At 49.5% G+C, this 27,402-nt stretch overlaps 2 protein-coding genes across 7 annotated transcripts in view; both read left to right on the forward strand.

Moving 5' to 3' along the window:
- Nucleotides 1–224: 224 nt before the first annotated feature.
- On the forward strand, nucleotides 225–23,497 carry Aif1l (allograft inflammatory factor 1 like). Its single transcript, XM_051185141.1, has 6 exons — nucleotides 225–389; nucleotides 535–596; nucleotides 12,763–12,829; nucleotides 15,495–15,536; nucleotides 19,695–19,857; nucleotides 22,991–23,497. The coding sequence occupies exons 1-6, from the start codon at nucleotides 359–361 to the stop codon at nucleotides 23,076–23,078; spliced, it is 453 nt and encodes a 150-aa protein (XP_051041098.1). The 5' UTR covers nucleotides 225–358; the 3' UTR covers nucleotides 23,079–23,497.
- A 3,066-nt stretch (nucleotides 23,498–26,563) lies between these two features.
- Nup214 (nucleoporin 214) overlaps nucleotides 26,564–27,402 on the forward strand; it is an 83,343-nt gene continuing 82,504 nt past the window's right edge. For 5 of the 6 annotated variants that reach the window (XM_051185142.1, XM_051185144.1, XM_051185145.1 and 2 more), the window contains exon 1: nucleotides 26,564–26,735. In XM_051185142.1, the coding sequence (XP_051041099.1) occupies nucleotides 26,691–26,735 (45 nt within the window). In that variant the 5' untranslated portion in view covers nucleotides 26,564–26,690. The remainder of the gene's footprint in view (nucleotides 26,736–27,402) is intronic. The other variant, XM_051185143.1, reaches the window with a different exon arrangement.

The raw sequence follows: 27,402 nt of genomic DNA on the forward strand, positions 1-27,402 counted from the left end.
TATTGACACTTGATCTTCACAACCAGCTCTGCGAACGTCTCATTGAGTTGTGACATTGTCTCTTCTGGTGGACTAGGACCGGGAGAGAGGGCGGTCCCGTTGTGCATTTTCCGCGTCCTCCAGTAGAGGGGCATCGGCGGGCTAAGCGCTAAGCGTCCAGCGAAACAGCGGCTTTGATGCCCTGGGCGCGCGCGGCCGCGGGGAGGGGCGCAAGAGGCGGGCCGCCGGCTGGGCGGGGTGTGTCCGGCCGCGCGGTCCCTCCGCCCCTGGGTCCCGTCGCCACACGCCGCCGAAACTCTGGACCAGGCGCGCTTTCCTCCCCGTCGTCCCTCGCGTTGACCGGAGTCGGGCGCACACAATGTCGATCGCGGTCAGCAACAGGTTCCAAGGTAGGCGTCTGCTGTCCGGTGCTGTCCGGCGCCCGGCGTCCCCGGTCGTCACCTGTGCGCGCGGCGAGGCACGCGCGGGAACTCGGAGGGGGCGCGTGGCCCGGGAGGTCGCCTCGCTTCCCCGTTGCCTCTTTGTCTCCCACAGGAGGGAAGGCTTTCGGCTTGCTCAAAGCTCGGCAGGAGAGGAGGCTGGAGGAGATCAACCGGGTAAGCCGCGCCACAACGGGGGACAGCGTACGGGTTCCTTGCGCCCCACTGTGCCACTCCATTCCCCAGACAAAATCAGTCCTTTCCTCCCCCACCCCTGGCCTTCCCCAGTGGCATCTCTGTCCCCTGCCGTGTGGCCTCGACTCCAGGTAAGTCCACTCCACCCCTTAGCTCTCTGCCTGGCGGTCTCCGGTTGCAAGTTTTAACAGTCTGGCTTAGGGAGGTGGGGCTGGCGAAGGAACCCGGTGCCGGCGGGCAGTGGCTTCCCGGTAGTTCGCTGGGGACCACGTAAGGATTTTGGCGCCAGAAGAGACCCCTGGTCCAGTGCTGTCCCTATGGACCACAGAACTTAACACTGGGGGTTGGCTGGCCGATGCTGGCATTTCCCTGTCGCCTCACACCTCCAACTCCGACACAGCTCTTTTTCACCAGCTTTTTGAAAAGTTGCCCTAGGGACTGCCTTTTTTATTTTTTTAAAACCGGTCCAGGGAAGTTCTAGAAAGAAATCCTTCCGCTGCTGCCAGACACACAATAGCAGCTCCGTACGTTTGCTACTGAGTGTGTAGATCCCTGGAGATTAAGAAAGGTGTCAGGGCCTCCTGGATTGGCAAAGCACGGGGGTGGGACAGTCTGCAGCTTTACAGTTCTCAGGATCAGGGTTCAGACATGACTAGTGTCTATAGAAAGGGTTTCTCACCTCCAGCATGGCCACTTTGTGGGCTCAGTAAGGCATGGAGCTGGAATGGTCTGGGGTCTAGCTCTAGAGAGCTATCCCACTGGGGTATTAGAGTTTCTCTCTCTCTCTCTCTCTCTCTCTCTCTCTCTCTCTCTCTCTCTCTCTCTCTCTCTCTCTTTCTCTCCCTGTACTGGAGACTAAACTCAGGACCTTCTCCTTGCTTGGCAAGCATATTGAATTATTAATACATGGGGGCAAAGGTAGCCCACTGACACAAGACTAGGCATTTCCCCTTATTTGCCCCTCTGGTCTCAGTATACCCAGGGGAACAAACTAGGATCCCTGGTGGGGAGCTAGGACAACACACTGGAGGTCATTGGAGATGTGGGGGCTGTGATACCTTGAAGTGTTTCTTCCCTATTGCTGTCTTTATTTTCATGCATGTCATAGATCTAGATAGGCATCTCTTCCCATGACTAGGTCCAGGAGTCCCTGGAGGGCTCTGGGCTCTCTTATACTACCACCCCCTCCTCGCCCCTCAGTGCTTGTCTTAAAGCTTGGCTTCAGGGGTTGTGGACATCTGGCTGGGCTCAGGGCAGGCCTGCAGGGCTTCTGGAAGGTCCCTAAGCACCACCCCAGCCTTGGCTGCTTTTGCTTTCTGGACAGGAATCTGAGACCATGATCTCATACAGCCCACTGGGCCACTTGGTTAGGCAGGTTTTGTGCTAGCTGACTCTACCCATAGCCAAAGGACCCTAAGCCAGAGACAACTGGAGATGGGAATTAGGTGACCTTCGTTAGAGGAGTCAAAAAAGCTGAGATCTTGGGACTTTCTGTGCTGACCCGACCCTTGCGGGGTACTGACCAAAGCTTGGGATGGGGTGGGACCAGAAGATGGCTCAAAAGAGGGAGGGCCTGTGGCTATCAGGGGCTGATTGCAGAAAGTGGACCAGTAGGAGCTGTGATCTAACCATTTCAGGACTTCAAATACCTGGAGAGGGCAGGCATCTGAGCCGTTGCACACAGGAGCAACTGGCACAGCTCACAACCTAGTGTCTCTTTCCTGCAGGTGCCGTTTTAAGTTCTTCCACATAAGCTTAGGCAATATGAGGCTGTAGTATAATCCAGAGTGTGGGTTCCTAGAAGATTATGCTAGATGGCTGAGCTTCTCCCACATTACAATAGGCCAAGGTGACTACACTATAATCAGAGCCAGGAGGCAGGCTGCCAAGCACTGGCTGTGTGAGTTCACCAAGCTGCTTCACCTCTCTGATCCTCCTTGCCAGCAAGAGATAAGAGTAGTGATTTTTTTTTCAGCCAGATGATGTGTGTGAAATGCACAGCATTGGCTGTTGTGAGCATCACCATTTGTGTAAAGTCTTCAGGTATAGGGAGTAGGCATGGAGGTATGCTAGGGATGTACCTGCTGCTCCCTCTTTCCGGCAGTGGGTGCAGTGGACCCACCCCTTTTGAACCCCTGCAACAGTCAGTGGAGAAGGACAGACTCAAGAGTTTTGGGTGGCTCTGCTTGAGGGTCCCAGTCTGGTTGGCCCATGGCCAAGTCTGCAATGAAGTCCTCAGAATACAATACTCTAGGGAGCTGCGTTGACAGTTAGATTGTCTTCCAGTGGAGAGCACCTTCGCTGCCTACTGGAGTGGGGATTCTGAGATGCTGAGCTGGGCTGCACTGAGCAGTGCCTGATGGCCCCATCTAAGCAAGAACCCATGCAGGCACCACTTTGTGACTCAGGACATGGGGGTTGTGTGGCCAGCTGTTGTGCCCATTAGCTTGGGCACTACCAGCTGCTATCTGGGGCAGAGCCTAGCTCTAGGGAGCTTTTTCTGGACCAATACTCCAGTTTCCCTTAGGGCTTTTCCCCATCCCTGGAGTGAGTAGCATTTTGTGTTCAGCAAGGTAGCTCAGTCTTAGTAATTGTTATTATAAGGGTGACAAGAGTCGTCTAACACTCTGGTGGGGCCAGAGAACACTGAGGGGAGAAGAGGCAGGGAGCAACACAATGCAGCTGTTTAGGGGTTCGCTTTAGTTTTTTCCTTTAAAATTATTGTTGCCTGGCAGTGCTGGCACACACCTTTAATCCCAGAACTTAGCAGGAAGAGACAAGTGGATCTCTGTGAGTTCAAGGCCAGCCTGGTCTACAGAGTGAGTTCCAGGAAAGCCAAGGCTACACAGGAAAACCTTGTCTTGAATAAAAACAATAGCAAAAAAAATATTTTTAAAGTTCCTTTAACTTATTAGTGTATATGTAAGTGTGTGCAGCAGACACACCACAGGCTGAGTGTATGTGTAAGTGTATGCAACAGACACAACCCAGGCTGTGTTTGAAGGTCAAAGGACAACTTGGAGGTGTTGGTTTTCCTCTTCTACCATGTGGGTACCAGGGATCGAACTCAGGTCATCAGGTTTAGCAGCAAACACCTTTACCCACTGAACTCTTTCAAAGGCCCCATTTTGGTTTCTACTTTCTGGTTCCTTGGAGTGTGCTAATGCTACACCAGGTATGTTGAATACTCACTCTTAACACTGGGTAGTATAGGCAATATCATTCCCATTTTATGACCACCAGGCTCAGAGAAGTTAATTGCCTGAGATTAAACAGCCACAATTTAGCCAGAGGTGGTGGTGTGTGCCTGTCATGAAAGCAACTGGGAGGCTCAAGCAGGAAGGTTATGAGTCCCAGGCCAGCCAGGGTTACAGAGGGAAACCCTATCTCAAACAAAATAAACAACAAACAAAAACCAACCCAGCCACAGTAGATCTTAGACTATATATTTGCTTCAGCTCTGGACTTCAGTGACCCCTTTTGTGGATGCCCAGCCCCCTTCCACACTGGGGGTGTGTACATGTCAGCACTACCGGAGCAAGCTGGACCAGGCAAGGGCCTCCTACTCCCTCTACATAGCTGGCATTCCCCACGCCCTGATGGCATGGTAGGTGACCCCAGGCCAGCCAGGCCCAGCCTTATATGGCAATGGGAGAAATTTCCTCTGTCTTCCCATAGGAACCTAGAGAAGCCATGGGGCTGGGCTGGCTACCCCTTGGAGTGCCTGTGCACTGGGGATGATCTAGAGGAGCTGGGGGCTGGGAAGGGGCTACAGTTTGAGCCTGTGATTGGCCAGGATCTTTAAACACACAAGGATGTGAGTGTGGCGATGTTTCATGCCTGGTGTTCACCATGCATCAGCTCCCAGATCTGCCCCAGTGGAATGCTCCATCATGAGTGTGGGTTGAGTCTGCAAAGAGAATCCTGAACATCCTTCTAGGGCAAGGATGATGACCCCCCACCTTAGAGATTTAGAGGTGAGAGAACGCAGGGCCCAGCCTGGTGAAGCCATCTGCCCAGGTCACTCAGTCGAGGAAGGGGCTCAGATGAGCTCTGTCTGACCCTGGACATCATCCGTGGCCTGCTCTGGCCCCAGTCCACCAGGTGGCTGCAGCTCTGTGGTGACCCAGGCCTCCCTTGCTTATGTAGGATACGGATCTCTGGCTGCTGTCCCCATGTCTCAGCTCTCTTGGGTCAAATGAAGTACACTGCATTCCCTGTCCCCTTTAGGTGCCTACTGGGTATCTCTGTGCTTGCTTGCCGGAAGGGTGCAGGCTGGGGCACAGGGAAGTCTCTGTCCAGAGTGACTGTCTCCTGCCTGTTTTCCCAGCCACATGGGGCCTCTGAGACTTGACCCAGGAGACTATGTAGGTGTGTCTTTTCCTGTGTCCCTGGCAGTGCCGCTCTGTCCTTGCCCGTTGGCATTGAGGGCACCCGTCTCTCTTGCTCTTCCCTTAATATATTATAAAGGAGATGGTGATAAGGGTCACATGAGCCTCTGGGGATTCAGTGTCCCCTGCAGGTCTGGCCAGTTGTGACCTTGCTGTGGCCATGTCACAGGCAGCTGGAGATGGAATTTCTGTGAGGTCTGCTTTATGTGTGTGGTCACTGGGGTGTTTTTCTTTAGCTGCCTGACTATTGGCAAGAACACTGTGTCCGGATAAGGCCCCAGAAGAGCCCTGGGAATGTGAGCCTGCTGTCTTTGTGGGTGCTTGTTACAGGTTCCTGCTGCTCGCCAGGTGCCAGGCTGGGCATTTGTGGCCTGGCCCTGGCTCTTTGAGAGCCTGTGGGCCATGTCAGAGGCCACAGGATCCCAGCATGGTGCTGCCTGTCCTTGGCACTCATAGGGCATCGGCCACTAATTCGTTGGCTGGCTTCTAGGATGGTGATATCATCTCACCTTTTCTTTTTCTAATGGTGCTAGGGATCAAACCCAGCGCGTCATGCATTCAAGATGACACTATGTCCAGCACTCATGCAGCTGATATGTAAAGACAACTTGGGAGGGCCAGGAACAAGGGGTCTTCAAGATGCTAAAATGTTTGGGAAGAAGTTGAATTTGAGCCTTGTCAGGCAACTCCAGAGGCCTGATACAACTTGGACTGGCCAGCCTTTGGTGCTTTTGAGTTTTTTGTTTTGTTTCTGTTTTAATTTTGAGGCAGGGATTCATGTTACCCTGGATAGCCTCAGACTCACTTTGTAGCTGAGAATAGACTTGAGCTTCTAATCCGCCCACCTTTACCTCCGAGTGCTGAGATTACAGGTGTGTTCCACCACACCCAGCTGTTGCTAAATTCTTACTCCTGGACCTATCCCCTCCAGCCTCTAAGATTTTGGGGTGGGGCTAGGGTGAGGGAGAGATACTTTGTTTATCTCAGGTTGTTGACCAGGACAGCCTAGAGCTGGGGACTGCCAGCGTTGTTCCCTGGGACTGAGATGGGGGCACAGCACTGTACCAGGCAGGTCGTGTTAGCCAGGAGTTTGAGGACTAAGAAAAATTGCCTTTGAGGAGGGGTCACCAGAGGGTCCAGCCTCCTCTGGAGGTCTTCTCGTATGGGTGGGCCCTCTCTCTTTCTGGGTGTGGCTGGGGGTGCTGTTAGGTGGTGATGACTAACATATGACAGTAAGGCCAGCTTTATATATGTCATCTTCAGCCAAATGGAGTTCCTTTAATCCTTTAGCAGACCGTGAAGGGTCTGTCACTGTGACCTCATTTTATAAAGGAGGAAACTGAGGCCCAGCGAGGGAAAGTAAGTCAGGGCCACAGAGCACTGCTAGATGGAGTACCTGGGATAGCACCCAGGCAACTCCACCCACCCACCCCTTCCTTGTCTTAGCCATTGCCCTGCACCTGGAGTCCATCCAGTATGACTTTAGGGACCTTAGTCCCTGGGGGCCTCAGTTTCCCCAATTATTGGCCAAGGAGTACAATCCAGATGCCTTGAGTCCCTCTGGGTTCTTCTGCTAGGTGGTACTTCAATCTGCCACTTGCCCAATCCTCACCTGGAGGTCTTAGGCCACTCTAGGCTCCTGTTTGTCACCTTGTATTTTGGCTTCTTGTGTTTCCTGGAAAAAAAAAAATATATCTTTGGGGACAACAGGAACTCCCAAGAGCTTTGGAGGCATCTTCCCTGAATGACCTGTTGCTTCGGGGAAAGGTGGTGCCCCACCCATCCCCCACCCTTGTGGTTCGCTTTCTTTTCCCTGAAATTTGTGGCCTGGCCACCACCTGCTTGTTGGGGTCAAGGAGGAAGCTGGGATGACCTAGGGATGTAGACAGGGCGGGGTGGGGTGCAACTCTTTGGTAATCCTGAACTAGTTCAGTGTCCTGCCCAGTTTCTCATCCCATCTGTCAAGTATCACACCTAGAAGGGGGAATGAGAAGTCTGCAGCCCCCAGGTCAGGCAAAGTTAGTGATGATGTTTCAAGAATCTTTAATAATGGATGGTGGTCTGAGGAGAGGGAGTGACAAGCTGACAATTAGACACTGAATGTGTTAAATTCCTAGCAAGCCTTCAATACTGACTGGCGACAGGCAGTCACTAAGTCCCAAGACAAGCCTAGAAGACAGCTGGGATCTTCTTACTCTTCCGATGAGGAGACTGAGGCAGAGAAAAAGATAGAAACTTTCACACAGTGACTAAGTGAATTACATTCTGACCCCCAGTTCATCCCTTGTTATTTTGCTTTTCTTCCAAATATCAAGGCTGACTGTTATCTCTCTCCATAGCCTGAATTCAAGGTCCAACTCAAGGGTACCGGCCTCTGAGCAGAGCTTCCCCTGGAGGCTGAGTAGGGAAGTAGGGGAGGTTCAGGGAAGGGAACCAGAGCTGTGTTTGAGCAGGAACCAAGAATCCAAAGCTCTGAGCTGTGGTGGAAGCTGGCTCCTTAGCCTTTGACTTCCCACCCTGCCTCCTGAACACCTGTCTCCTCTGCCCCCAGCCAAGGACACAGCTGTCCCTACCCAGGGCTACCTGCCCACACATGAATTGGTCAGCTGCTTTTCCCATTCTGGTTATTCTGGTGGCTAAAGCATTTGTCATTGTTGGCTCCAAAGGAAGCTGTGAATCCATTCCCAGAGTCCACTCCAGTATCCGTCACACACAGACACAGTTTTGAGAAACTGCTTATTCCGCCCCCCCCCCAGGAGTCTGGAGGAAACAGTGGGAACAAATGGCAGGTTTCTGCATTTTATAAACACTTGTTGACCCAGTGAATGCTTGCTCTAGGCTGGCCACTGTAGGGTGCTGGCCACTGTATGTTTTTTTCTCATGACTGGGACAAAATATCTATCAAAAGCAGCTTAAGGAAGGGAGGGTTCATGTTGCCTCACAGTTTTAAGGGACACCCGTCCTAGCGGGAAGGCATGAAGTGGCTGGTCACATTCGTCTGCAGGCAGGAAACAGGCGCTGCCGCTGCCTCCTTTCTCCCTTTTTATTTAATCTAGGGCTCCAGGTCCCTCTGGGGGACTGCTCACATTCAGGGTGGGGTCTTCCTTTCTCTGCTTTACCTCTCAGGAAACACCTTCACAGACATTCCTTCTGAGGTGTTTCCATGGCAACTCCAAGTCCAGTCAAAGTTGAAGGCTGGCCAGCTAGCATCAGAGGGCACAAACTGATAAAGTTCTGGGATCCACATCTCCATACCTACTTCCAAATATGCCTTCTGCTCTCCAGCTGTGATCGAGCACAAAGGCTACCTGGCATGGGAGCTCATTCCCAGCTCAGCCACTTGCTAGTGATGAGACTGGGGAAGTTGTTCTCAGGGTCTCTGTCCACCCAGTCCTCCCCAAACCCTTAACTGAACACTGGCTCTGCATACCCTGTGTCCTCACAAGGGCAGCTGGGCAATGGGCAGTATCTGAAGAGAGCAGCAGCAGCTGTAGGGACCATTCATTCCATGGGACAGAAGAATCAGAGCACTGTCACGTGGATTGGAAGTGAAGGCAGACTGGTGGCCAGGCTGTGTCATGTTAAGTAGGTAGCTTGGGATAGAGCCTTGGAGATCCAAGTCTTGACATGAGGGGGAGAATCTTGCAGATGTGTGGAGGAAGTTCACTCTACAGAGGGACAGAGCTGGGGTGGGAATGAGCTCAATAGATAGGAGGTGGTGTGGAAAATAGGCTCGGATTATGGAGGGGCAAGAGATGGGAGGGCAACACATTTTGTTTCCTTTCCTTGGGGGAGGGGTTGAAATAGGGGTTTTTGTGTATCTTTGACTGTCTTGGAACTCTGTAGACCAGGCTGGCCTCAAACTCACAGAGATCCACCTGCCTCCGCCTCCCGGGTGCTGGGGTTAAAGGCGTGTGCCACCCCTGGCCGAGGGGCACACATTAATTGAATGATATAAAAGATGGAAATTTGTGCTTTTAAAAATGTTCTCTGCATAAAGGAGGCCATCAAAACACATACCCACCCCTGCTGCATCTTCTGAGTGTAATCTGAAAGTCCGGTGAAAGGGAGATGTTGTTGACCTCTTCTGCAATGTGTACCTTGCCCTTGCTCCCAGCCCTGCCTGACTGTCTTGTCTGAGGAGGTAGAGGACAGCTAGTACTGCAGACAGGCTGTGATGGGCAGAACTTCTGACTGGCCACATAGTGTAGGAGCAGGGCAGGCCCTCTGAGGTACCATATGCTGGTCCTCTGTGTGTGTGTGTGTGTGTGTGTGTGTGTGAGAGAGAGAGAGAGAGAGAGAGAGAGAGAGAGATTTGAGACAGGGTCTCACTGTATATCTCTCTAGGCCTGGAACTGTCTGGCCTTGAACCCATACAGGCCCCCTTGCCTCTGAAGTGCTGGGATTAAAGGCATGCACCACCACCTCCCTGCCCACCTTATTTTTTGAGACAGGCTCTCCCACTGAACCTGGAGCTCATGAGCCCCAGGGCGGATGAGCCCCAGGGATCCTCCTGTGTCTACTTCCCCAGCACTTAGGCTCCAGATGTGTGCTGCTACACCTTGGTTTTATCCGTTGCAGGGGATTGAACTCAGGCCCTCAGGCTTGCATGGCAAGCACGTTACTGAGCCGGCTCTTCAACCCCTCGCTTGTGCTTTTTTATACACTTCACTCCATAAGGCTTTCCAGGCATTGGTGATGCAGACAAGACACGGAGACACAGTGAGTTAGAAGTGAGCTAAGCAGATGCCATGTTAACATTCAGAACTGATTGGCGGCTGCACTCGTGGTAACTGTCCATAGTCATTGTTTTAAAAGCCTTCGCTTGGCAAAGGAGAAAGTTGACAGACCTAATTAGGGGCCCTCCCCTTTTTAATGCCCTTTGTCTTCCTTGCCTCGAAGTCTAAAAGCCACTGACCTAACCTGTCCTTAAATGTACAGGTGAGCGATCAGGGCCCTGAGAGTTACTTGGTTTGCTGGGGTCACCAGCAAGAGTGAGTTGTCCCACTTTTGGTATGGTAATGGGGGAGCTTGGCAAAAGGCTACGTGAGGGAGTGCAGAGGAAAAGCCACTCTCCATAAAGCCAGCAGGAAGGGGACGGCCCTGGCGTTTTAGGGAGAAGACTCCATCTCCAGCTAGGTGGCAGTGGGTGGAGCCGCTGGGTCCTGGGACTGGGCAGAGCTCCTCAGTGTTCATGTAACCCTCTTGTTGAGTTCCAGCCTGTAGAATCAGAATGTGCATGGCTGGGGGATTTAATAAGATAACGCGATGCCGACCGATCACAGTCGATGCTTAGCCAAATGAGCCCTTCTGGACCCAAGGAGGGGAGCCACATGCAGGTGGTTGTCCCCTACTCTGAGCATACTAAGGTAAGCAGACCTTCTGAGCTGCAGAAGGTCTGGTCTGTCTTCTTTGTCCGGTTCACAATAGACCTGAGGGACGTGAGCTCTCCTTCTCCAGATGTGTGCATACAGGCTGGCATCATTTAGTGGGAAATGACATCTGGAATTTAGAAACAGTTCGGCACATCTTATCTGAGTGTTACTAGGTATGTGAATGCATACATGTGTTATGAGCAGGTTTTCCCCCTAGCCTGGTCCCATAGCCATGTCAGCCCCAAATAACACACAGAGACACTGTACCAGATATAAAGCCGATAAGAAGCTAGAGTTTCTTATCAGCTAGCTCTGTCTCAAATATTAACCCATTTCTATTAATCTAAGTATTTTTACGTGGTCTTATCTTACCAGAGAGAGGGTCCGGAGTTCTTCTCTCTCAGTCCTACATTTTTAATCTCCCTCTACCTCTCCCCCAAATCCCCTTGTCTCCCAGTCCCGCCTATCTTGCTTTCCTATTGGCCAACAGGGCTTTATTTATTAACCAATAAGAGAAACATATTTACAGAATGACATCTCCCATCATACATGTATATGTACATGTATGTCCATGTGTGTAGAGGTCAGAGGTCAACCTTGCTCTGGAGTCTTTCCTCAGGAGCTGTCTCCTTTGCTTGTTTGACACCTGGGGCTCAGAGATTCGGCTAAGTTGTTTGGCCAGCAAGCCCCCAGAGATCCTCCTACCTGTACTTTAGAAGTGTTGGGAATTACAGGCACATGCTGTCTGGCCTGACTTTAGACTTGGTACCGGGGATATAACTCCAGTCTTCATGCTTGTGTGGCAAACACTTTACCAGCTGAGCCTTCTCCCTAGCCCCTCCAACCCTGTGTAGTTCTAGGATGGGAACTTTTATCCACCCTATTTCACTGCCCCTGCATGCCTAAATGCAGCACAGTATAAATGCATTCAGGCTGTGGTCCCTCAGGAGACGCCCAGTGAATGAATGGATGAATGGATAAATGGAGGTGTGGTCCACAGGAAACAGTGCATAACAGAGTCTAAACAGTTGGATGGGAACATGCCTGCTCTATCCAGATGCCTAGCTTGATACTGCCCCTGTCCTGTCAGGTGAAAGCACTTATAGATAGAATAGTTTTGGGTGTTGTTTTTTTTTTTTTTAAAAAGTGTGTGTGTGTGTGTGTGTGAATATTTGCCCATGTGTATGTCTGTGCACCATGTGCATGCAGTACTCATGGAGGCTAGTCAGATGGACTAGAACTGGAGTTACACGTGGTAGTGAGCTGCCATGTGGGTGCTGGTAACTGAACCCTGGGTCCTCTGCAAGGGCAGCCAGCACACTCAGATGCTGAACCATCTCTCCAGCCCTGTATTGTTGTTTTAAGTCAGACTCTTGATACATAGCCCAGGTTAGCCTTGAACTTGCTATTCTCTTGCCTCAGTCTCCCAAGAGCTGGGATAGCTTTTTGTTTTAAGATGGGGGGTTCCTGAGGGCTGGAGAGATGGCTCAGTGGTTAAGAGCACTGACTGCTCTTCCTAGAGGACCTGGGTTCAAATCCTAGCACCCACATGACAATTATAAACTGTCTGTAACTCTGGTACCAGGGTATCTGACACCTTCATACCAATGCACAGAAAATAAAATTAAATTATTAAAAAAAAAAAAAAGAGATGTGAAGAATGCCTGCACTCCGAATCTCTCAGTGCTGTGGCTTAAGGTAGCTCAAATGGTTGCCCTCGGCAGTTTTTCTTACTGTATGCTCATCAGTTTCCCCAGTTTACAACAGACCTCCTGAGGCTGCTGGGAGGTCTGAAGAGAAACAAGTGTACCTGAGCACCCCTGAAGGCTGCTGTTACCCTTGGGTCCTCCCTGTAACTGCCCACAGTACCCATTTGGCTCTGAAAGGAATGTTTGTCTTTTGTAGCTTCTGAAGGGAAGCAAAGCACACCAGGGATTAACCCTCATTTTACAGGGAGGGTGGAGGTAAGGGTCTCGTAAGGGTAACCTTAGTCACTGAACTCCACTCATTGCTCTCATGTTACCCTGCAGACTCAAGGACTAGATCAGCCTTGATGCTCACCTGAGGGTGGGGGGGAAGTTAATGGTCCGGTGAATACACAGAGGTCATTTGGTAACTGTCTCAGGAGTGCACAGCTTCCCGGATCCTGGGAGTTTGGTGTCCTGGGGATAGCACAGGGCACATCCTTAAAGATGTTCAGTCCCCTAGAGTAGAGCCCCTGGTAAGCCCTGCCCGCAAGCTGCAGAGAGCACTTCCTACCACCAGGGTGACTGTGGATCTGCCTTGACAAGTCACAGGAGGCTGGGATGAACCCTGCATGGGTTGCTTATAGGTGACCTTTGCCCCCAGCCCTGGCTCAGTACTGTGGTCTCACCTCTGTAGGAGTTCCTCTGTGACCAGAAGTACAGCGATGAAGAGAACCTGCCAGAAAAGCTCGCAGCTTTCAAAGGTGAGCCAGGGCTGTCTGCCCAACTGCCCCTAGAACTGGCTGCTCCCTCAGTCCATGGCACACAGGACTGGGCTGAAGTTCTGATTCATCCAGAATGCTGCACTTCCCATCAGGCTTTGAGATGGGTCCCCCAAGAGGCAGGAGCAGGCCTGATCTGACTGTGCCCTCTGCTCCGTGGCTGCCCAGTGTGGCTCAGGTTGTCTCCTCTCCTCCCATCCAGGCCCTGTGCACTCCCAGAGCCCAGCACACAATCTGCCCTTTGTGAGCTGTCCTTGCATCTCCCCCTCCCTGGTGGAGCCTCTCAGGAGCCCCTGTGGAGAATAGACATTTGTGTGGCTACAGTGAGGCAGGGGGGGGGGCAAAGTTTCTGCCCATTGAATCCCAGCAGCGCAGGATGAAAAGAAAACAGGGCTCAGGAGCCCGCGCGGGAAGAGGGGCAGTATAAAGGTTCCTCTGTTCGGGGCTCTGGTGCTTGGTCCTCTGCCAGTGGCTCGAAAGGAGAGGAGCCTGGGCATGCAAGGAGTGGGCAGACCCACCTTTCCTGCCTCTGGGGGTGCACTTGGGGGATGGGAACCCTGAGCTCTACAGAGGGTATCCAGGAGGTCCCATCCTTCTCCCAAGCTTGCTGTTTGGGCATCCTTCCCATTCCAAGGCCAAGTACCTGCCAATGTGCCTTGCCTGCCTCGTTTGGCTCACAACATAGTTATCTTGGCCAGGACTTAGATGACAGTAAAATTAATAATGGCCGGCAGGTGCTGCGTGTCAGCCCTGTTCAACAACAGCCAATGTGCCCAGCTGACCTCTCTTCCCCATCCATTAGGGGGCAGATGGTGAAACTTGATTTACAGACCAGTAAACTCAGGGTTGGGGAGGTACGGTTATTGGCAGAGGGCCACATAGCTCACTTAGGGCCAAGTTGAGATTTAAACTCTTGTCAGCCTGTCTCTAGAGCCCCAAGTCTCAACTGATAAGTCATGGAGTTGGGAGCATGGCAGGCCTGCAGGAGAGGTATGCAAAGGACACAGGGGCCCATCCCACATTGTGGGAGCATCTAGAAAGGAAAACAGGTTCTTCAGGTGTGAAGTCGCATCTTCATTGGGACGTGAAGCTGGGTGTGTTGAACAGGGAGTCCTAGGGAAGTATAGTTTAGTTGGAAGAGGAGAGACCCAAAGGTCCTCAAGCCATTCATTTATCCTTTTGTACCCAGATGGGTGCTCACTGGGTACCAGGCCCATTACAGTGGAAGGTGAAGTTCTGAGGAGGGGCCCGAGCATACCTGGAAGGACACTCCAGGCTGAGGGACCAGCTTGGGGGTGGGGGGCACGAGGGCCTGCTCTGTTGAGGTAGGGGTGACATGTCAAAAGCTACATAAGAGCTTGCTGACACACTCCCCTGGTCAGAAGATATCAAGCTGGCTCCCACCACCTTTGCTTGCTGTGGAGTTGCTATGGGAAAGTCAGCAGGCTTTGGGGAAGGTCCCACATGTGCATGTGCATCTCTGAACTAGGGTGGGCCCTGGATCCATCTCTCAGTTTCAGAGCCAGGTTTTCTGTAGTACCTGCTCATCAGCAGGTCCTGGGATTCTTGGAGGCACCCCAAGGCTTGCCCCACCACCCTCCCTACACCCCTAGGTCCAAGTCTCCAAGGGCATAATTGTTTCCCTTTGCAGCCTACTCTGAGGAAGCTGCCTTCTTCCTCAGGGTCAGCATAGCCCGTTGCTGCCTTTCCCTCGGGGTGCCTGCAAGTCAGTGGTGCAAGCAGGAATATCATATATTCTGCTTCTTTTTGAAAGAATTCCATCCTGTAATGACAAGATGGCTCAGCAGACAAAAGCACTGGCCACAACCCTCTCCCCCTCAACCCGAGTTCAATGCCTTGAACCCATGGAAACAGGGAAGAGACCTGACATCTCAAAGTGGTTCTCTGGTCTCCACACACATGCATGCCCAGACACACACATCACACACACACACTTCAACCAAGAGATGTAGACAGTTTAAACAGAACTTGATTTATCAAGGCGAAGCAAAGCAAACATTCCAAAGAGAGATTGGAGTGGGCTTTTGCTTTGTAGAATACAAAGAAGTTTATGAATATTCATGAGGTGGGTGGCATATTTATGGGGAGAGGAAATCCAAATCATTGCAGATCAAATCTGCATTTTAGGACATTTCTTCCCATGAGTCAATTGAAAATCCCACAAGGGAGGCTAGTATCAACACCACAATGCAGTAATAGTATGTATTATGTATATGGATAATATAATGTATATAAGTAATATAATATAATGTAATGACGTTTGATCTTTTGAGGATGCAGACCCTGTGTTTATGTGGGAGGGGGTGGTCTGTGGGTGCCATTGTACATTAGGAACAACTGAACTGGAGCCTCTAGCATATTTAGCCACAAAGGAACCCTGTGATCATTAGGAGACATGACTACCAACATGTACTATAGTTGCCTCATAGATGATTCTTGTCTGCCTGGTATTAGGAAAAGTTTTTGGTTCTCCCAAAGACAAGAGCTAAGATGACTGGACCTCTGGGCTGGGGAGGGTGTCAAGGGCTCCCCAAGGATTTAGTCAGCGCTTTCTAGGGAGTCACTGGACTGTGCAGGGGGAACCGTGGCTTCCAAACTAACAGCAGCTTTTGTTTGTGATTTCCAGAGAAATACATGGAGTTTGACCTGAACAATGAAGGCGAGATTGGTGAGTGAAACCTTGGTATCAAGGTTTGAGACCTAGAGAGTCTTGCTGGTCTGGTGAGGGGCACTGAAGAACACCCTAATATTTCCCTAATGGGACCAATGGCCCAGCTACCCTGTCACTAGCTGCAGGGGACACAAGGCAATACTGAATTCTTTTCAGAGACTTCCACTGAGGGGGGCACTGGGAGCTTGGTTAACACAGCCAAAAAAAAAAAAAAAAAATTCAGAATGAATTGTTGTAAGTGTGGGGACACACAACTCACAACTTACAGGAGTCTGTTCTCTTCTACCACATAGGTTCTGGGGATTGGGGATCAGACAGGTTGTCAGGCTTGGTGGCAGGTGCTTTCGCCTACTCAGCCATTATGCCAGCTATAGGCCCTTTCTTTCCTTCCTTTCTCTCCCCTCCTTCCTTTTTTTTTTTTTTTTTTTTTTTTTTTTTTGTTGTTTTTTTTTTTTGTTTGTTTGTTTGTTTTGTTTTTTAAGTTTCCACATGGTTTTGCTGTGTAGTCATGGCTGGCCTGCAATCATAGAGATCCACCTGTCTGTAGAAGGGTTTCCCACTGTACCTGATATCACCTCCTCTTGATGATCACGTTTGAATCCATGTTAAAAACCTTTTAGTAAATTCCAAATTCACTTAATTAAAAAAAAATAAGGGGGAGTGGGGTGCTGGAGAGATGACTTAGTGATTAAAGGCACTGGCTGCCCTTGCTCACAACTAGGGTTCATTTTCTGGCAGTCCCGTGGTGTCTCACCATAACTCTAGTTCCAAAGGATCTATCACCCTCTTCTGGCCTCTGAGGGCACAGCACGCACAGAGCACATACAAAACACTCACACACATAAAAATAAACATGGCTGGAATGATGTCTCAGCAGTTGCAGAGGAACCAAGTTTGGTTCCCAGCACCCATATAAGGCGGCTTACAGACAACTGTTATTGCAGCTCCTGGGGATCTTGCGCCTACTAGTGGCCTCTGTGGGCACTGCACTCGTGTGCATAAACACACACACAAACACATAACAAAACAGAAGCTTCCAAGAGAGGAGTAGCTTAACAATAGCTGTCTATATGATTTTGGTGACCTTTAAGATTGCTTTATTTAAATGGTATAATCAATATCTAAGTTTAAAGGATTAAGTAAAAAATATTTTTGCATACTTCCTACATGAAGAATTGGTCTTTTCCTAAGTGATTTTACAAGTTATATGAGTGTACTATACAGACTTAGTGGGCTAAAAAGATAAATTTGTAGGTCACAGAGGTCAATGGAATTCTTACTATACACAGGTTACTAGGCGGTCAAGACATGTTCTGACTGTGAACAAGGCTTGTGATCTTGTCTGGGAGAGTTTTCTCAGAACAAACAACAGAGTATGCTGCTAAAGTTAACCTCAGGGTTCACACACATTCTGATGGTGAGCATGGCTGGCTGGCTGTTCTGTGTGTCTGATAGGAATCTCTCAGGGAACAGAATGCTGCTTCTATGCAGACAATCTTCACAGAGTATTTTTTTTTTCTTTTTCTTTTTCTTTTTGTCATTTGGGTTGAAACTATTGACTCTGACACTATCTGACTTAAGGCATATCCTCAGGGCCAAGGGATTCCTTTCCCTCCTCAAACCCCTTCATCTTCTATCTTTCTATCCTGCCTCAAGCCAAGCCCACCCTGATTCCTTCCATCTCTTGGCCTAGCTCCACTACCTGAGACTCCTCATGGTGCTGGATTCCTCCAGCGTCCACCCTAGGGCTTAGAGCTTCATCCCAACCAGGCCTGTGGAGTCTCCTTGACTCCTGGACTGCTTCTTCATTCTCTCCAAATCTGTTTTGTGCTTGCTGTTGTCCCTTGTCCTGCAGTTGACAAGGAGTGGAGAAACTGCCTCTCACCTCCAGCAGAGCCCATTGCTTTCTACCACCAAGGTGCTGGGTTGATAGAAACACAAAAGTCCCAGGCACACATCCTGGTGGGAAACTGTAGTTTGATCTTCACTGGCAGGGCTGGGCCATCGTCCTGGATGCTCAATCACCCTCAGTTTGTAGTTGGGAAATTCAAGACTCAGAGAAGTGAAAGAATTTGGTGGGCCCCCAGTGTTGAGGCGTGGGCTCAGCCCCAGCATTTGCTGCTAAACAGGTTCTCTGTAGCTCTGTCCCTACTTAAGATATTCCATTGTGTGAATGGCCTCAAAGGCATTCAGCCAGCATCTGAAGAGCTACCATTTAGAATTTCAGACTTTAGATGAATTCATGTTTTTGTTTTTAGACAGGTCTCTTGGTAGTCCATGCTGGCCTGTAACTCGTATGTAGCTGAGGATGTCTGGGACTGTCCGATTGTTGTCTGTCCCAGTGTAGGTATTACAGGCATGCACTACCTTGCTCACTTTTATATGGATGGGGTAAGGGATGGAACCTAGGGTTGCATGTATACTAGGCACTCTACCAACTAAGCTGTGTCTTCAGCGGGTTTTTTGGGTTTTTGTTTGGTTTTTCTGGCCAGCGTTGACCTAGAATGCACTATGTAGCTTAGGCTGGCCTCAAGCAATCCTCCTTCCTCAGCCTTTCTGGGGCACAGGCGTGCACTTACAGGCATGCAGTGCCACATTTGGGTTACTCTTTCTGAATTTTAAAAAATTTAAATTACATTTATTGCTTGGTTGTTTTATGGTGGGGCTGGTTCACTATGGCATGTGTTTGATGGCCAGAGGATAACTTGAGGGAGTCAAGTCCCTATTTCTACTGTGTGGGTCCCAGGGATCAAACTCAGTGTGTCAGACTTGGCAGCAGGCACCTTCACCCATCTTGCTGAGCTATCTTATCAACCTACTATTTTCTAATTTAACTGCTATTGATCAGCTCACAGCGACCACCTCTCTAGATGGATCTGGTCCCCTCACTGGTTGTCTGTCTCACTGAGAGACAGACAATGGGAAAGGGCATTTGGCAGCCTCATGCCACGTGTCTCTTATCAGTTTGAAGTTTGGTGGGCGGTGTGTGTGTCCTGAGCTCTTTTCCACAGAAAAGCCTGAAAAGCCTAGCAGCTATGGGTCTTGCACAAGTGCTGCCAACCTCAGCCCTGCTCACAGTCCCAGGATCTGCCCCTGGTTTGGTGATCCATTGTTCACTGTGAACAATTCCCAGGAAATAGCTTCAGATGTTGGGAGGCCCTGGGGTGGGATGACTTTCTGGTACCTCCCTTATTTTCCTTCTATTTTGTCCTTTTGTTTTCCTGCTCTGAGGGGTATTTTTGGCTCCCTGTCCCTTCTAGCCTCGGGAGAGTCCTACAACAGCAGAATGGAAGTGGCAGATGGCAATGTTTTCTGCTGTGCTGTGCCAGAGAAAGTTTGACTTTCAATGCCCAGGATCAGGCTAACTCCCAGGCACCTTGACTCACCCTAATGCAGAGGACTTGCTGGGAGACCATGGAATATATCATGTCTGCATAAGCCTAATAACCATTTCTTCCCTTTTCTTTTTCCTTCAAACCGATTGTGTGTATGCATCTGCATGTGTGTTCAAGTGTGTGGGCACACATATACATGTGCACCTGTGTGGTTGTGTATAGAAGCTAGAGGTTGGCATCAGGGTCTTTTAAATTGCTTTCCTCTTTATTTGTTTGTTTATTTTGGACCTGAGGCTTATAGATTTGGCTAGGCTGGAAGGCCAGTTAGTCTGCTGGATCTCTTGTCTCTGTCTCCCCATCCCTGGGATCACAGGCTTGTGCCAGTGTGCCTGAGTATTTATTTGGGCTCTGCGGCTTTGAACTCAGTTCCTCATGCTTGCACAACTTATTGATTGAGCCATCTCCCTAGACCTTCCTCATTATGTAGCCTAGGTTAGCTTAAAACTTGCAGTCATCCTTCTGCCGCAGCCTTCCAGCTGCTGGGGTAATAGACATGTGTCATCTCTCATCCCAGAGAGATGAAGCAGTCTTCCTTAGGCATCCCAGCCAAGAGGAGTGAAGCTTGATCTCAGTCTGACTCTAGAAGCCCAGGTCCCCACGTACTAGCCTTTACTGTCTCCCCAGGGGACTCATCACTGGCTACAGTCCCACAGGGAAAGGTCACTGTTAACTGTGCTGTATAGAAATGGGTCATCTCTGGCTCTCTGCAGGGCCTCAGTGTCCTATCTCCACTCAACAGATCTGCTTTTCCTCCTTGCAGATCTTATGTCTTTAAAGAGGATGATGGAGAAGCTGGGGGTCCCCAAGACCCACCTAGAGATGAAGAAGATGATCTCGGAGGTGACAGGGGGTATCAGTGACACCATCTCCTACCGAGACTTTGTGAATATGATGCTGGGCAAACGGTCAGCTGTCCTTAAACTGTGAGTACCTCCTCACCCCATGGGATCTCAGAGACAAGGACATCCTGTGGGGAGAGACCTCAGGTGGAGGACACCTTTGCCATCTCTTAGTGGGTGGACAATTCATTGTGCTACCTGCTGAATGAGGAGCTGGAGTTTTCTGAGCCTGTTTTCCTTACTTGGAGAGATTAGCTTGCATTGGGGTGCATGGTAAACCCCAAGATTGAAGGCTTCACGAATGACAAAAATGATGTCATTTTTTTTGTTTTGTTTTGTTTTGTTTTTTTATGCAGCCTTGGCTGTTTCTGGAACTCACTCTGTAGACCAGGCTGGCCTCAAACTCATAGAAATCCACCTACCTCTACCTCCTGAATGCTGTGGTCAGAGGTGTGTTCTGCCTGGCTTTTTAAAAAAGTTTTTTGAGATAGAGTCTTCAGAGTCTTAACTGTACCGCCAAGTAACCCTGGTTGGTCAGTTACCATGGATCCCTGGCTTGCCTCAAAAGTTGTGTCAATCCTCCTGCCTCAGCCTCCCAAGTGTTGAAGTTATAGGCAATACCATATTAGACCTGACTATGGTTACCCCTCCCTCCCTCTCTTCCTCCCTCTTCTCTTCTCTTTCCCTTCCTTCCTTCCTTTTGTATGAGATGATTGGGATCAAATCCAGGGCCTTGTACATAGCAGGAAAATGCTCTAACCATTTTGTTACACCCAACCCCTACTGTTAACATGTTCTGAACCCGTTTCCTCATTTGTAAAGCATATTCCTACTCCCTTTGGTGTTTGGTAGTTGACAGAGTCTGTAATCAACTCTAGCTGGGCATGGTATGGCACCTCTGTATTCTTAGCACTAAGGCAGTAGATGCAGGAAGGACAGGAATGTCAAGGCTATCCTCACCTACATAGCAATTTTAAGGCCAGCCTGGGCTACCTGAGACCTATCTATCTTAACCCCCCTTCATCATTCCCTCCCTAAAAAAGTCAACTCTAGTTTTAATCCTGACACTGTTACTTGTTCCCTAATGACCCTGAACAGGTTATCTTTGGTCCTTGAATTTTGGCTTCTTTTCTTCTTGTATGTGTATGCCTGTTTATCCATGTCCATATTTGTGTGTGTGTGAGTGTGTGTGAGTGTGTGTGTGTGTGTGTGTGTGTGTGTGTGTGTTTTCCTGTATAGCTCAGGTTGGCTTCAGCTTTGGAATCCTGCCTCCACCTTGCAGGAGCCAGGATTGCTGGCTGATTCTGTGTCTTCTGTTGAAAGTGGTGATGGTTGCACATGAAGCATCGTCCTGAGGGCTAGTGAGGTGGCATGGTAATTTCTGTCTAGTGTTCAGCCGATGGCAAACATCTAAGCCTCTTTAGGACTATACTTTCCTCGATTAATGAAGGAGCTTGTTGCTAGGGAGACAGCTCAGTCAGGAAATGGAATGGCATGCATGAGTTTGGTTCCAGAACCAAACTGGTATAGTGGCATGTATCCTGGTGCCTGAAGACAGAGACAGGGGCTGGAGAAATGCTCTTCCCGAGGTCCTGAGTTCAATTCCCAGCAACCACATGGTGGCTCACAACTATCTGTAATGAGATCTGGTACCCTCTTCTAGCCTGCAGGCATACATGCAGACAGGATATTGTGTACATAATAAATAAAAGGAGAGAGAAGTATAACAAAATGCTATTTAAAAAATGGACAAGAATGCCATTTAAAAAATGGATAGCCGGGCATTGATGGTGCATGCCTTTAGTCCCAGCACCAAAGCAATACAGAGAAACCCTGTCTCAAAACAACAACAACAACAAAAACCAAACAAACAAACAAACAAAAAAGGGACAGAGACAGGTAGAACCCTGGGGTTTGGTCTCCAGGCAGCCTATTTGATAAGTCTCAGACCATCAAGAGACCCTGCCTTAAAGAAAAAGGAAACAAAAAAGGAAAGGAAAGGAGAGAAAAGAAAAAGGAAAGAAAAGAAAAGGAAAGAAAAAGAGGCAGTGACTGAAGAGTGATTCCAAAGACTTTTCTGGCTTTTACACACATGCACACACTCATTCAAGACATTCATTGAGGCCCAAGGAGGTCACAGTACTGGATCCCCAACCCATTTTGAATAAACACTCAGAGGTTGAGTGTTTGTCTTGAGTCACTCAGCATGAAGCAGTAGGCCAACACTAAAATGCAGTCTCCCTGAAAGGTTACGTTTTGAACCTATGAAGATGGAGGTTTCTGTTCTGCCTGGTCCCCCCAACCGATTAGCCCCAAATAAGCACACACAAACTTATATTAATTATATTAATTATAAACTATTTGGCTGATGATCAGGCATCTTATTGGCTAGCTCTGTCTTAATTATTAACCCATTTCTATTAATCTATGTATTGCCATGAGGCTGTGGTTTACCTGTAATCGGCATGTTACTCCTTCAGCAGCATGGTGTCTCTCCACCTTTTTTCTCTCTCCTCTCCCCAGAATTCTCCTCATCTCGAAGCCCTGCCTCACTACTAGCCAATCAGTGTTTTATTTATCAACAAATAAGAGAAACGTATATACAGAAGGACATCCCCCATCAATCCTACATTGTCTCCTTCACAGAGTGGACTGGAGTTGTAGCACAGTGGGGATGGGTTTTTTGTTTTGTTTTCTTGAGACAGGGTAGGTCTTCCTTCCTTCTTCAAGATGGGCCCTCTCTATTATGTAGCTCTAGCTGTCCTGGAACTTGCTTTGGAGATCAGACTGGCCTGGAACTCACAGAGATCTGTTTGCCATCACTACCACCGACCAGTCAATGGGAGTTTTTTAAAGACCTAATGGGATTCTTGAGCAGAATTCTGGCCCAACCCACTCTTCCCCAGACAGCTAGGATAGAGAAAGGCACAGGCTTGGAAGCCAGAGGCCTAAAAGGCTGTCGCTTCTTCTACTTGGGACTGCCTGAGCAGTTGAGGAGTCCCATTGCCTCTTCCTGATCCACTGTTTCCCTCTGTGAAATAGGATCACCAGCGCCTTCCACACAGCTGCCCACGTGACCTTTCGTGAGGTTCTTCCCAGAATAGCCTTGAGGGCATTTTGTTGAGTATCCTGCAGAATCAAGATTGGGGAGATCTCTATATGAGAGGAGGAGTTCTAACCCTTTGATTTTGTTTTCTTTTCTTCATCTCTAAACCAGGGTCATGATGTTTGAAGGAAAAGCCAATGAGAGCAGCCCAAAGCCAGCTGGCCCACCTCCAGAGAGAGACATTGCCAGCCTGCCCTGAGGACCCACCTGGACCTTCCAGGATGTCACCCCTCCCCCACCCACCCGACTTACTGTGATCTGTCGTCTGTGTTTTGTCCTAGCACATTTGTTTCATGCCTTAATGAGACTGGGGAATCCTGGCCTCAGGGCCCCTCCTCTCTGCTTCCTACTGCCCTGCCCTCCCTATACAGAAGGGCTGACATCAAACCAAAAACTGGAGAGGGCATGGAGGCTGCAAATCTGAGTCCCCATGTTTGAAGAGGGTCTTGTCCATCAGTTCATCTTTCTAGGTTTCTCTTTTTGTTTGTTTGTTTTCTGGTTTTTTAACAGCCCTGGCTGTCCTGGAACTCACTCTGTAGAGTGGCTGGCCTTGAACTCACAGAGATCCACCTGCCTCTGCCTCCCAAGTGCTGAGGATAAAGGCATTTTCCACTACCACCCAGCCTCTTTCTAGGTTTCTATGCTAAATACAGGGTCCACGCTTGACCCTGGTGGGTCGCTCTCCTCCCCCGACTCTCAGAAGATTCTGAGCAGGCACAAAGCTCCGGAACATGGCTTCCTGCTTGCAGTGTTCATGAGTGCCTCGCAGACTCAACTTTTTCCCCTTGGTTCCTGCCACTTTCCTCAGTGACATGACAAAGGTGGGGAGGGAGGGGCCACCATTGCAGAGTCCTTCAAAAGGAGCAGAAGGAACTTCTAGCTTCGCTCTCTTGACTACACCTTTACAGACAACTCAGACGGACAGTGCAGCTCCACTGTCCCTTGGAGGCAGAGGTGAAGATAGTGGCTTGGGGAGGATGCTGAGGGTGCCCAGGCAGAAGAGGAGTCAAGTGATCATGATGAACCTCAGAGTAACACATTGTCTGGTTATAAAATGCCCCCAATTCAGCTATTTACCTTTCTACCCAACATGTTCTTTCTTTAATCACCCACTCAGCAGTTACTTATCAAGTGCCTATTACAAGCCTTAAGTCCTCCTGCTTTGTTTTGGTGTGTGCTATGTCTAACTCATAGCTGCCTTTTCAAGTCACTCAAGACCTGAGTTCTGGGGATTGGACTGAGGTAATTTGGCAGATTTTAGCTGGGCCAGTCCTCTCGTTTCACTTGCTGACCTACAGGGGTTAAGTACCTTGCTGAAAGGTCAGGGGGTGCATCTAAAGATGGCAGAGTATGGACTGGAGCCCAGAAGCTCTGGCGAAGGGTGAAGAGGACTATTTCCCAGCTTGATACTTGAGGAAGATGGTATCTCTTCTAAAGACCTTATGTCAGGCCTCACCCTCCCGAGGGCCTCCAAGTTGGCAGTGGGGTTTGGGTAAGGGCCAAGCCTGCCTTTGCAGTTTTCTTCCCCACAGCTTCTTGACTGATCCTCAGAGACACTTTCCAAGAATTCTTACAGAGAAGTCTCAAACTTGACCCATCTTACTTGAGTGGGGACCCCAGCCTTGACTCTGCCTGTGTTCTGAAACCTTTTACTCTGGGCACTCAGGACAAGACAGTCGTTTATCAAACATATTTATCAAGCACCTCACTGTATGCCCTGAGTCCTGAACCCAGCAGTGAAATGGACTGACACATAAAACTTACATCTACTGGGAAGTCACATCAGTCAATGACAGTGTGATGTTAGGAAATGGGGGCTGGGAGTGGCAGCAAGGAGACAGTACCCTGTAGTCCCAGGGATTCCAGGGAGCTCACGACTTGGCAAGAGCGTTAGAAGAGCGTAAACCCTAAGTGGAAAAAGACTGGGAAGTGTTACGCTAGTGTGATTTTCCAGGGGCTCCTTAGTGTCCCACAGTCCAGTATCCAGGGTGCTGTCCCCACACCACCTTGAGGATGAAGCAAAGGTCATGAAATGGCTAGCTCTGGTCAATCCTCTGGTTTCAACCAGTCCGGCGCAGGAAAGATCCTTTCGCTATGACTGGCTGATTTTCAGCCTAAGGAGCTGCTTCAAAAGTAGTCTAGTTGATGTTTAAACCCCAGCATTCCTCCCTGTAAATATAAAATCCTGTCTACCCTCACCCCATCTATTGACTTAAAAAAAAAAAAAAAAGATTAACATCTCTCCCCATTCCTTCTGCATAGTTCTCCAGCTGGATTGGGACCTTGGACTCTATTCAATGTGCCCAATTCTCTGTGACAGGAAGGCAAAGCCAGGCAGGCTCAGTGGGTCTACAACTCATGAGATTACACACCACTTCCACAAAGGAGTGTGCCTGTGACCTCTGCAAGGTACAGGAAGAGGTTCTCTAACTGGGAGGGGACCCTATGAGTCCCTGGAAAGAATCTTAAGAATAACCCTTAGAGGGGAGGAGTTTGCATATATTTCAAACTGTATCCAGGGCTTAGTTTTCTTGGGATGTCAGCTGTCATTATTCCTGAAGACCAAATTTAACTGGTGTAACCAATCACATGGGGACCGCCAAGTATGGCTATGTTCCTGTGCTCAAAAGATGTTTGTCAGGTAGACATGGGTGAATGACGTTATGTGTTCGAGTGAATGTATGGGTGGGATATCGTCTCCTGCAGATTGAAATAAACTAGACCAATTTACCATTGTCTTTGTGTTTCTCAGGGCGCAGTAAATTCAGAAGAGCTAAGTGACACAAGTACTGGTTGAATGCATGGGTCCCGTTCGGCCAGACAGTTGACTCCATCTGATTAAGCCTAATTCCTACCTCTATTTTATGGGGGGTGGGGGTGGGGGGTTGTCGGTTTGAGAGGATTTCTCTGTCTAGCAGCCCTCGCTGTGCCAGCCTTGCTTTGTGGACCAGGCTGCCCTCAAGCAGAGTTCTGCCTGTGCTGGAACTGAAGACCACACCCGGCTCCACTTCTACTTTTATCGTTATGGTACAATGGGAAGAGGCCTGGAGCACATAAACAACTTGCTGACAAACAGCGCATGAGAGATTGTGTCTTCTGGAGCTGACACACCAGCTCCATGTGTGTCTTCTGGAGCTGACACACCACCTCTTCACTATCATTCCAGAAATTTCTTCAACTTCGTTTGTACATCCAGATCTTGACGCTTCCTGGCTGAGAGCCACTGGGTAATTTGGTAACTGCTTTGTGTGGAATTCCCTTATTTCATTAATTAACCAATTTGTTTTTATTCAAACAGGGTCTCTTGTAACCCAGGATAGCTATAGATTGCCATGTAGCCGAGGATAACTTTGATTTCCAAAACCTGTCAAAACTGTCCCCTGGAAACAGTTTCAAGATCCTAACTTCTCTAGGTCGGAAGCTACTAACAGCCCGTCAGATAAGCGCTGTGGGGAATTTTCCAGAGTCTTGCGCCACCCAATGAAAGAAACGCACACAAAACGGGCATGTGCATGCTGCCTTAAGAGTAGGAAGGACGCCTGCGCGCGCCTCATAGCCACACCCCCTACCCGAACTGGCCAATGGGGCCTGGTAGACTGGCAAGCGCGCGACTTCTGATGAAACCAGGGACGACTCTGTCCGACCACACTACAAACAGGCGTGGTTGATGTCATCCATGCGCGCCGGAAATACGCATCTCCCGCGCGCCGCTGGCGCTAAGGGAAGGAAGTTAGGGCCCGAGCGGCCTGGGCTGTATTGGAAAGATCGCAGGCGGCAGCGGTAGCTACTTGGTCACCTTGAAGGCGGCACGATGGGAGACGATATGGATGCCATAGTCCCTGAGCGGGAGATGAAGGTTAGAGATTGGCCGGGGCCTCCCTGCCGGCGGTAGTCTTGAGTTGCCCTGGAGCCTCCCCCGCCTCCGCCGGCTGCTCCAACAGTTTGCCGGGTGCAGAGCGCTCGCCTCACACAGCGTCTTCAGTGCTGTGCGTGTCGCGGGCATGAATTCTCACCAAGTGCAGCTCGCCTGTCCTTGGGTGGGCTTGGCCACACCTCTTAAGTTACCCCAGTTACTCTCATGTGCTGGCCGCCATAGGAGTAACAACGATGTTTGCTTATTGTGTGCAAGGCACTGTGACTGTCGTTACTATAGCTTCTACAACTAATTCATAAGAGAGCAAATTGAAGTTCTGAAAGTAAATTCTCCATAGCCATGTGACCAGAGCCTTATGTCTTATTTTTTTTAGGCAGAGTCTCTTGTAGTTCAAGCTGGCTTCTAACTCTGTCTTCTCCAGGCTGGTCTTGGATTCTTGATCCCCCTGCCTCCAACTCTCACGTAACTGGGATTATTGGTTTGCATCACCTCACTTGGCGTGACCCCTCACTTCTTAGTTGTCTGTATACTGATACTTGAAGGTGGTCCAGACTACGCAAGATGGGACCAAGATACACTTTCTGCCTTCCAAAACCCTTAGTTAATTGGAATAGACACAGGAAATCAGCTTGAAGTCAGGAAACAAAAG

Source organism: Phodopus roborovskii, unplaced genomic scaffold, assembly GCF_943737965.1.
Source record: "Phodopus roborovskii unplaced genomic scaffold, PHOROB, whole genome shotgun sequence".
In the NCBI taxonomy this organism is placed as follows: Eukaryota; Metazoa; Chordata; class Mammalia; order Rodentia; family Cricetidae; genus Phodopus; species Phodopus roborovskii.